This window comes from Arachis ipaensis, chromosome B3 (assembly GCF_059453495.1).
Source record: "Arachis ipaensis isolate K30076 ecotype BB chromosome B3, ASM5945349v1, whole genome shotgun sequence".
In the NCBI taxonomy this organism is placed as follows: Eukaryota; Viridiplantae; Streptophyta; class Magnoliopsida; order Fabales; family Fabaceae; genus Arachis; species Arachis ipaensis.
The window spans coordinates 73,432,411-73,444,086 of NC_142438.1; the positions used below are offsets into that span (position 1 = coordinate 73,432,411).

Genomic DNA, 11,676 nt, shown 5'->3' on the forward strand with positions numbered 1-11,676 from the left:
TAATATACATCATGTACACTATAACAAAACATGTAGCGTTTACACAAGATCAAGTCAGTTTACATCCTCGTCATCCTACGTAGCTAATATATACACGACACTCCCAGGGCCTGGCCTATACAAAAAGCCGCTAAACTGGCGCCCAGACTAGCCTAACCACTGTATAGCTCCTAGCTCTCGGGTGTACTAACACAAGTGAGAGACTAACTAATAGATAATGTCAGACTAGAGTGTTATCAAAAGAATGCCCCTTCCGCAGTGAAACTATATCTAGACGTGGCCGTTTGGAAAATCACCGTGAGGCTCGTCCATCTCCTCATCCTATTCTATCTCTATCTCAGGATCCTCCTCCTCCTCATCATCCGCAGTTACAACTATATCCTCAGATCCACCAGAAGCACTGCTGTCACTATGTACAAAACCATTCGCGAGCACAGGTCTGTTCGCTATATAGGGGCTACCCCACCGTCTGGTAGTGCCGACTCATCAGGCTGTGGAAAGTCAGGGATCGGCTCAGGGGAAAAATCCCACTCTGGTGGTATCACACATACGTAGTCACCAGCTAACTCAGGCTCATCAGGAATGATAGGCTCAGGTACCACCTCATTCAAAGGTTGAGCTGGTATAGGATGTCCGGAACCATCAGGAAAAGGATGTCCAGGTGCGTTAGGGTGTAACCAGGATAAGGGAAAGTCGTAAGGAGCTAGGAAGCACCGATACGACACGCGATACGGACACGACACGACACGGATACGCCGACACGTTCTTTTTATAAAAAAATTAGATACGACACGTTTAGGATACGTTGTGAATTAAAATTTAAATAATATATTAAATTAATAAAATATCATATTATAAATATAAGAGGAAATATAATTGCATAAAAAAGTCTAAAAATTATGTAATTATTAAAAAAATAAAAAATTTTAATCTACTCTTGCCATCTCGCTAACAAGAAATGTATCAATTTCTTCTCCTCCAAGTCCATCATCCGTAAATACCACAGCTTCTATGTTTGGTTCATCTAAAGATAAATACGAAACCTCACTCAGATCTGGACTGTTGTCATCAACTCTGACGTCCCACGTGCTGGTATCTCCTTTTTTATAATCTTCACTCATTCTAGATAAAAGTCGGAGATTAGTATGAACATATACCAAATCTTCAGCTCTAGAAGGATTCAATTTGTTTCTCCTCTTAGAATGAATGAATGAATATGTGCTCCAATTTCTTTCAGAGCATGATGAAGAACTAGGTTGAACAAGAAGTTTTAATGCAATCATTTGAAGAAGAGGGGCAGAAGATCCATAATTAGACCACCAGGATTGTGGGTCTAACTCCCATCTATCTGCAATTGAGTCAAAACTAGAAAATACTCCACCAAACGTAGAGAATTTAGAGAACTCAAGAGCAACCTTCTTCCTATCCTCAATATCAGGAAAGTATCTTCTTAGACACTTGTTTCTCTCCATAGAAATTTCTTCATCTTGATGAGGAGCAACTCTATTTGGAGCTTCTTGAAGCCATTGTGGACTATAATACCTAAACAAAAGAAAATAAATATATAACAAAATAAAATAAATATATTGTATAAAACATTAAAACATAATAATTACAAATATATAATAACAAAATTTAAATAATTATTTTAATAAATATAAACTCACCTTGGATTCAAAGAATGAGCCATGCAATGAAGTGGAGTGCTACTCTTTGTCCATCTGTCAATTAATATAGAATAAACCACTTCATAAAAAGAAGAATGTTCATCTTGTCTATTACCTTCATGCCTATAGATAATTTCTTTTACCTTCACTATCATAGTATCCCACATATCATATACTAAGTGAAGAGTTGGAGAGTCTGTATCACAAATTCGAAGAACTTCATATATTGGATTTGTGAAATTGATTATATAATCAATTTTATCCCACCACAAATCATCTAATATGAAACCTTTCACAGTTGCAGCCTTTTTCTGATCATCATGCCTATAAGTATTCCATTCTTGACTGATTACCATTTCCTGCAAAGCTTGCTTGATGAGTTTGAACCTTTTCAACATTACAATTGTTGATGCAAACCTTGTCTCAGCAATAGAAAGAAGCTTTAATGGAACAAATACATTAAAGATTGCCAATCTCATTGAGTGGTTCATGATAAAAATTTTTATGAAAACGGCATCATCACGTACCTCGGTGATCCAGTGACATTCAACATAGGTAACTTCATTCTTTTCTGTGTTCTTTGCAGCACATATATTCTTCAAGGCCAAGTTTAATGTATGCACCACACATGGAGTCCAAAAAATATTATCATAATCCTGTTCAATAAGTAACCCAGCAGCTTTGCATACCGAAGCATTATCAGTTATAATTTGAACCACATTTTGAACTCCAACCTCTTTGATTGCTTCCTTGAATAAGCGAGCCATATAGAATCGATCTTTATTTCGTTCTAGACTTCCATCAACAGCTTTTAAGAAAATAGGACCTCCCTCACTTATGGCCATAAAATTAACCAAAGGTCTTCTTTGTGTATCCGTCCACCCGTCAGCAACAATTGTAACCCCTTTTGAGCTCCATAAACTTTTTATTGGTTGAAGCATTCTTTCAACATTTTCCTTCTCTTTTTGTAACAATGTTGTTCTTAAAGCATTGTATCCAGGAGGTATATAGCCAGATATTGCATGACTTGCAGCAAAAGTGTAGGAACTCATATAGTAAGGATTTCTTGCAAAATGAAATGGCAGGCCAGAAGAATAAAACATCCGAGCAATAAGCTCAGTAAGTTGAGCTCTTTCTTCATTATTAAAAGCTTTTTCCAAAGGACCAACTTTTCTTTTTTTTCCCGTTAAGTCAAAGGTAGTGCTACTAGCACTTGGGATAGGAGTAACTTGCCTATTTTCAGAAGGCAAAGGGACATGAGGCCGTTCATATGCTTTTGTAGATTCTTCATCAATCTTCTTCAATTCTATAAGGTAATTTGCATTCACCTTCTTACATGCACTAATTTCAATTCCTGCTATCTTTAATAAATGTGCTTTAACTCTTGAATATGATCCTATAAATACTCTATCACAAAAATTGCACTGCCAATTTTTGTTTCCACCACCAACACTTGTATTCTTAGTTAAAATTTTGACATACATCCAAAGAGGGAGTTTTGGCACATGATTCTCAATAATTACGTACTTATTTGGAATAACAGAATTAGAAGGAATACTTGACTCTGAATCTGGAGAAGACATTATTCTGATAAAAAAAATTATATTTATAAATATAATTAGTATTATTTTATTTATCAATTTAACAAAATATAATATTTAATATTATCTATGTATAATACAGTAATAATTTTATAAAACCTGCCACACGTTGAAACAATCACTATTACATATGTATAACTATGAAACAATCACAAATTCACAATACTATATAATAATATATTATTCATACAGCAACGTGACTAACTGACTATTAGTCAATGAAAGAGAGAAACATTGAATTATTATACGTATCGGGAGTCGAGACACACCAATTTCATTGAACATTGATATACAACATTGACAACAATTTTATTGATATACTAAAATAATAAAATAAATTAAGCAATAGAAGAGAGAAAGTAAGCCACGCACCAGTGCCAGTGACCTCCACAATGTAGTTCTTTGGTTCGTCTTCAACCTCGGTGTCTTCTATTTTTTTCTTCTTCAATATAACGCAGAAACTAAAAACGGCTAAGTTAACGAGTAAGTAAGCACCAAAAATAAACGGTAAGTAAATTTAGATTTTGATTTATTAATTATTTTTTTTTTAAATTTTGATTTGTTTTGATTTTAAAATAAAAAAAATTAGTTAATTGGGCCATAAAACCACAAAATCGGATCGGACTCGTTCGGATTCGTGTCGGATTCGTTCGGATTCTTGACAGCTTCACCAAAATTCTGCACCGCAAAAAGACACGCCACCGATACTCTCGTTTGAAGTATCCGTCGAGTATCGGTGTCGGATTCGTGTCCGACACGGATACGCTGGCACCATAGGAGAATCCGTGCTTCCTAGGTAAGGAGCATCAGGGTCAAAATGCGGGCTAGACAGAGGATGTTGAAAAGCTCGATTAGGTAACGCATATCGTCTAATACGAGGCTCCAATCCCATGATGAAGTAACTGTGATGTACCAGATCCTCGTAGACGTAAGGGTCCTCGAACTCATAGAAGATCACGCCCGTCTCCATCTGAGGGGGAGGAAGGGAGAGAAGGGGTAAGAACTGGGGAGTTCTTAGTAGGGTTGGGGTTGTTAGTTACGTTCATTTATTCGTTTTCGATTAGCAGATGGATAATAGAATACAGTAATGTAGTAAACAGAGGCTAAAAATAGATAAAAAAAACAACGAACAGAACACAAGCAGAAGAATACAAGAAGATAACGCATAGACATAGCACTCGAACAAACAAACATAAAGAAATAGATCACACACAAGAAAGAATGCAACAGAGAATGATGCACAGACAAGAATGATGCATGTCTAGCCCTAGTACAGGCCATGAGCTCATATGTCGGTTGGCTGCCTGCAATCCCGACATTTATCCGGTCACGAGTAATCCCGATTTCCCGGATACAATTTTCCGTTCCTAAATAAATGCGCATATAATAATAGCCGCTCATTTGAGACAGCCTCTGCTTACTGTAGGAAAATATATATATATATACTCTGCTCTGCTCTGGGGAAGCGGAAAATAGTTGTAGGTAACTTAGTTTCCCTACAGAAGCTCTGGGTTGCATTAAGCAACTAATATATATTAAATATAACTCTGGGTTGCATCAAGCAACTAATATATATATATATATATATATAGCTCTGGGTTGCATCAAGCAACTAATATATATATATATATATATATATATATATATATATATATATATATATATATATATATATATCTTTATTATACTACTCTTCTCTTTATATCTCTTTACCCTGTTCTGGTTTCTCTTTTCTCTGTATCTCTTTACTCTACTTTAATTACTCTGTTCTCTGTATCTCTTTTCTCTTCTATGATTACTCTTTCCATTCTGTATCTATATTACTCTTTTTCTCTCTATCTCTTTACTTTACTCTGGTTACTCTGTTTTCTGTGTTTCTCTACTCTGCTCTGATTTCTCTGTTTAACGTATGGATTTAAAGCTTATGTAAATTTCGGTATGAATAGTTAGCCTGTCCCAGATATAGGTTCATTAAGTCTATACTGAAACAGTTTAACTTTTCATATAACACCTAACCCTAGTCGCAACTCAAGTACTAACTAAGTTGCCCTAGTTCGTTCACTAGTCTCTATCTGTTTTTCTGTCGTTAAAACCTTACAGACTTTTTCTTCGATTTTTATCTTTTCTTCAACTTTTTATCTTTTACTTATCTTTGCCTCACTAATATGTTTTTACCACTTCCTAAGTGTTTTATGAAGGTAATTATGAGATTCTGCGCTTAAAGTTGTCTTTCTAAAGCTTTTACAGAAAACTTCCTTTTCCGCATTATTTTATTACTTTTATTAAAATATTATTTTTAATTAAATATTATTATTTAATATTTTATTATTTTTTTATTATTTTATCATTAAATTTTCGAAAATTAACTTACTTTTACTTTTAACCTTCAAAATTCACTTTTTACCACCCATAACTTTTAATATTTCTACTTTTACCACCCTAACTTTCAGAAATTACCAAACAACCCCTTAAACACCAAAAATTTTACTTCCTTGCCCTTTTCAAGATCTAAGGCCTGTTCTTCATTGTTCTTCATCACACTCAAAGTGTTCTTCATGTTCTTCATAAATTCTTCAGATTCTTTCTCTGTTTTTACCCGTTTTTCAGTCTTTTCAGCAACCGATTTTTACTATAATTCATAATAAATTAGCAACCACTAAAACCCTATCTTTTCTACATGATTTTAACACAAATTGAACCTCAATTTAAGCTTAGGGTTTCGTTTTTCCAGCTGCCCAAGAACATGAACTTTAAAGCTTGAATTTCATCAAATTTCATCAAAATTTCACCAAATTTTCACCAAGAATCAATCATATATGCAACTAATTTTTAGCACAGCCAAATCATACAACATTCACACAACTCAAACACAAATAATCAAGATTAATTTCGTTACACCCTACCTGGTTTTGCTGCTCCTAATTCAATTAAACTTTTAGGTGGTCCTTAAGCACTTTTTCCTCCTAAATCACATCAAGAAAACACATATTTAACCATGTTTCCTTGAAACCGAATCAAAAGAGAGATGGTGCAGCCAACTCACCTTGATTCCAGCCTTGATAAGTCATATGATCATGTAGAGAAAGAAGAGAGGATCATTTTGGTCGGATTGGAATTTTGATTTGAGTTTTAGTTCAGCAGAAATCAACCTTTGAAGATTTGGAACTAAGAACTTTTCTCTCTTTTTCTCTCTACCTATTTTCGGCCACAAAGTGAAAATGAGCCAGCCTTGGGGGTTTTGGGGGTGTAGGGTGAGTTGTGATTGGTTGGCTTGGAGGTGGATTAAAATAATATTAAAATATCTCAGGTGTATAACTACTAAAACTAGATGTATCGGAACACTTGCAAAAACATCTCTAAAAATTATTTTCTGAACTACTAGCATAAATGACACTAGTAACATATTTATTATGAGAATAAAACATGAATAATGAGGCCTTAGCATTGCTAAAGTCATCAGAGAGTGCTGGTGCTAAGCTACACCAGTAAATTGTGAACCCGGTTAAACCGGTTTTCTGTTTTTAACTAAAACTAATCAGGTAACCTTATAATATCATTCAAGAAGCTTCTAATACTAATATAATGATAATATCATCCTATTATCTCTCTTCTCCCATAAATTGGGTCCGGTTTGTCAAACTGAGACTATTTACAAAAAATCGAATCAAAACTCCTAACCGATACGGTTCAAAAACTAGGTTCTTCGTGACCGCATTATCGAGCTTGCCTAAGAAAAGGTTCTAGCTTAAGGATGACATAATGACAATGAGTATCAAGATACTTGTTGATATAGAAGAGGTGTTCTCTTTACTGATCTTCTGGAGAAATTTGTGCCTTTAGAAAAGATCTCGTGTACTCGAAAATTAGGGTTGTTACATATTGACCCTGTGCCTCACCGCCCCCAGAAATAGCCCCCACCCCCCCGGCGCACGCGTCATGGAGACTCTGGAGGTCCGCTTCCGTCACCCGCGATGGCGTCCCCGACACATCGGAGGTCACACAGTAGTATGCGTTAGGAACACTGCCGGCCGAGACGACGGAAGCCCTAGGGCCCTCACTCCTCCATCGTGCCATACCTAAAAAAGAGGAAGGGTACCACCATCAGCCCTATAACCAAACAAGAGGAAAACCATAAAACCTGAAATAGTGATACCCCTCTTGATTTTTACCATTCCTACCCAGAAATGCATAAACACAAAAAACCCCCCACCCACAACAAAACAACTATCAAAACCCCATTGAAAGCCTGAAATACTACGACTAAAATGCAGATATTTCCTTTACACATTCCTACCTTCCACATTAGAGCAAGAAAACCAAATGGGATCATGCAAAACAAGTGCAACAAAGGCAAAATATAGAAGCAAAACAAACACAAAAGCTCAAAGTGATAGAAATATCATGGTGATTCTCAAGAAGAAGATGGAAACAAAGCAGCAAAAGAGAGTCACAGAAGGGTTTCCAGAAGTGAAGAAGTAAAAAATAAGAAGAATGTTACAAATAAATAAAAAGAAACCAAACCCTCCAAACATTTCAAAAAGAGAAAACAAAAAAACGCGGGGCAAAAAGGGAAGAGTAAAAGAAACTTCTCTCCTCCCACTAAGTGCCATAATGACACCTTGGAAAAAGCAACTAGCAAAACCCCCACTTCAGGAAGAGCAGCGGACAGAAGATGGGACGCCCTAGGCATCCCACAGCTCTTCGACCTCACCAATGGAAGCCGGATAGCACCCTCCACGCCAAGTTCACAGTTAGACAACTAGACAAAAGCTCCAACAATACGATCGATCACACTCATCCTATCGCTCAGGGGGCAACTGTTCCAGAGCCAGCCCCCGGGTCCCTCCTCAGAACGGTTATTAAACCCGGCAATCCCAAGATCAGTAACTTCCAATATCCCAACCCAACGTTCGAATTCTAATTCCTCCCTTATCTTAGCTAAATAAGATAAGATAAGGTAACTACTACCAGATAATAAAAGGGGAGCTTGAGGCCCCGATGAGCAGATAATTTATACGCTTTTTGGCATTATTTTTACATAGTTTTCAGTATGATTAATTTAGTTTTTAGTATATTTTTATTATTTTTTAATTAAAATTCACATTTCTGGACTTTACTATGAGTTTGTGTATTTTTCTGTGATTTCAGGTAATTTCTGGCTGAAATTGAGGGACTTGAGCAAAAATCAGATTCAGAGGTTGAAGAAGGACTGCAGATGCTGTTGGATTCTGACCTCCCTGCACTCAAAGTGGATTTTCTGGAGCTACAGAACTCCAAATGGCACGCTTCCAATTGTGTTAGAAAGTAGACATCCAGGGATTTTCAGCAATATTTAATAGTCCATACTTTGAATAAGGATTGACGACGTAAACTGGCGTTCAACGCCAGTTCCATGCTGCATTCTGGAGTGAAACGCGAGAAACAGGTTGCAAAGTGGAGTTCAACGCCAGAAACAGGCTACAAACTGGCGTTCAACTCCAAGAGAAGCCTCTACACGTGTAAAGCTCAATGCTCAGCCCAAGCACATACCAAGTGGGCCCCGAAAGTAGATTTCTACATCATTTACTCAATTTTGTAAACCCTAGTAACTAGTTTAGTATAAATAGGACTTTTTACTATTGTATTAGACAACTTGGGACGTTTAGTTCTCAGATCATGGGGGCTGGCCATTCGGCCATGCCTGAACCTTTCACTTATGTATTTTTCAACGGTAGAGTTTCTACACACCATAGATTAAGGTGTGGAGCTTTGCTGTTCCTCAAAGATTAATGCAAAGTACTACTGTTTTTCTATTCAATTCAACTTATTCCGCTTCTAAGATATTCATTTGTACTTCAATATGATGGATGTGATGATCGTGACAGTCATCATCATTCGCAACTTATGAACGCGTGCCTGACAACCACTTCTGTTCTACCTTAGATTGAATGGATATCTCTTGGATATCTAATACAGGGGACCGAGTCCGAGTTATTAGTGTCTTCGTGGTATAAGTTAGAACCCATGGATGGCCATTCCTGAGATCCGGAAAGTCTAAACCTTGTCTGTGGTATTCCGAGTAGGATCTGGGAAGGGATGGCTGTGACGAGCTTCAAACTCGCGAGTGCTGGGCGTAGTGACAGACGCAAAAGGATCAATGGATTCTATTCCAGTATGATCGAGAACCGACAGATGATTAGCCGTGCCGTGACAGAGCATTTGGACCTTTTTCACTGAGAGGATGGGATGTAGCCATTGACAACGGTGATGCCCTACATAGAGCTTGCCATGGAAAGGAGTAGGATTGATTGGATGAAGACAACAGGAAAGCAGAGATCAGAGGAACGAAAGCATCTCTATACGCTTATCTGAAATTCTCACCAATGAATTACATAAGTACCACTATCCTATTTTATATTTTATTTATTTTCATCCACTATAATTTCTTAATACAATTTAATCCGCTTGACTGAGATTTACAAGGTGACCATAGCTTGCTTCAAGCCGACAATCTCCGTGGGATCGACCCTTACTCACGTAAGGTTTATTACTTGGAAGACCCAGTGCACTTGTTGGTTAGTTGTACGAAGTTGTGAAACAGATATAAGATCATGAACGTGCGTATTGTGTTTTTAGCGCCGTTACCAAGGAATGGAATGATCACGATTTCGCACACCAAGTTTTTGTCGCCGTTGCCGGGGATTGTTCGAGTTTGGACAACTGACGGTTCATCTTGTTGCTCAGATTAGGTAACTTTATTTTAATTTTATCCTTTTTGTTTTTATTTCTTAATTCTCGAAAAATACAAAAAAAATTCTTCTTTTTCGTTTTTCCCAATTAATTTTCGAAAAAAATATAAAAAAATTTACAAAATCATAAAATCAAAAATATTTTTGATGTTTCTTGTTTGAGTCTAGAGTCAATTTTTAAGTTTGGTGTCTTGCATGTGTTTCTTTTTTCTCAAGAATTTTCGAAAATTCATCATATGTTCTTCATGATCTTCAAGTTGTTCCTGGCCAGTCTTCTTGTTTGATCTTCATATTTTCTTGTTTTGTGTCTTTTCTTGTTTTTCATATGCATTTTTAATTTGTTAGTGTCTAATTATTGAAAATTTCTAAGTTTGGTGTCTTTCATGTTTTTCTTTTCTTAAAAATTTTCAAAAATAAGTCTTGATGTTCATCTTGATCTTCAAAGTGTTCTTGGTATTCATCTTGATATTCATAGTGTTCTTGCATGCATCACATGTTTTGATCCAAAAATTTTCATGCATTGAGTCAATTTTGTGTTTTTCTCTTTCATCATTAAAAATTCAAAAATCAAAAAAATATCTTTCCCTTTTTCTCTCTTAAAATTTCGAAAATTTGGATTGACTTTTTCAAAACTTTTTAAAAAAAATCTAGTTGTTTCTTATGAGTCAAATCAAATTTTCAATTTAAAAATCCTATCTTTTTCAAAACTTTTTCAAAAAAATCAAATCTTTTTCAAATTTTTCTTAATAATTTCGAAATTTTTTAAAATTAATTTTCAAAAATCCTTTTCTTATCTTTATTCCATGATTTTCGAAATTAATACTAACATTTAATATGATTGATTGAAAAATTTCAAGTTGTTACTTGCCTTTTAAGAAAAGATTAATCTTTAATTTTTAAAATCATATCTTTTTGCTTCTTGTTAGTCAAGTAATCAACTTTAATTTTAAAAATAAAATCTTTTTAAATTTCTTTTTCAAATCTTTTTCAAAATAAGTTTCAATCAATCATATCTTTTTGTTTCAATCATATCCTTTTTTTATTTCGATCATATCTTTTTCAAATTCAATTTCAAAATCTTTTCTAACTTCTTTCCTAACCTCTTAACTTTTTAAAACAAATTTCAAATCTTTTTCAATCAATCATATCTTTTTTTATTTCAATCATATCTTTTTCAAAACCACCTAACTAATTCAATCTCTCTCTTATTTTCGAAAATACATTCCCTCTTTTTCAAAATTTTATTTTAATTACTTAATTATTTTAATTTTAATTTAATTTGATTTCAATTTTAATTTTCGAATTCTAAGTTTAATTTTAAAAATATTTTTATTTTTATTTTCGAAATTTAACTTTAAATTTTTATTTTCATTTTTTGAATTCTCTCACCTCTCATCTCTTTCTATTTATTCATTCATCTACTAACACTTCTCTTCCACCCAAAATTCAAACCCCATCTCCCTCTCTGTGTTCGAGTTTTTCCTCTTCTCTTCCTTATATTACATTCTTTTCTTCTTCTACTCACATAAAGGAATCTCTATACTGTGACATAGAGGATTCCATATTTTCTTTTGTGTTCTCTTCTTTTTCATATGAGCAAGAACAAGGATAAGAACATTCTTGTTGAAGCTGATCCTGAACCTGAAAGGACTCTGAAGAGGAAGCTAAGGAAAGCTAAAG

General features: G+C 35.0%; 1 protein-coding gene across 1 annotated transcript; it reads right to left on the reverse strand.

The window, feature by feature from the left end:
• Nucleotides 1-926: 926 nt before the first annotated feature.
• LOC107633207 (uncharacterized) lies at nt 927-3,250 on the reverse strand. The gene is made up of 2 exons (XM_016336847.1): nt 1,668-3,250; nt 927-1,542 (listed from the first exon to the last, which is right to left on the reverse strand). Exons 1-2 carry the CDS (start codon nt 3,248-3,250, stop codon nt 927-929), a joined length of 2,199 nt encoding a protein of 732 aa, XP_016192333.1.
• Nucleotides 3,251-11,676: the final 8,426 nt, after the last annotated feature.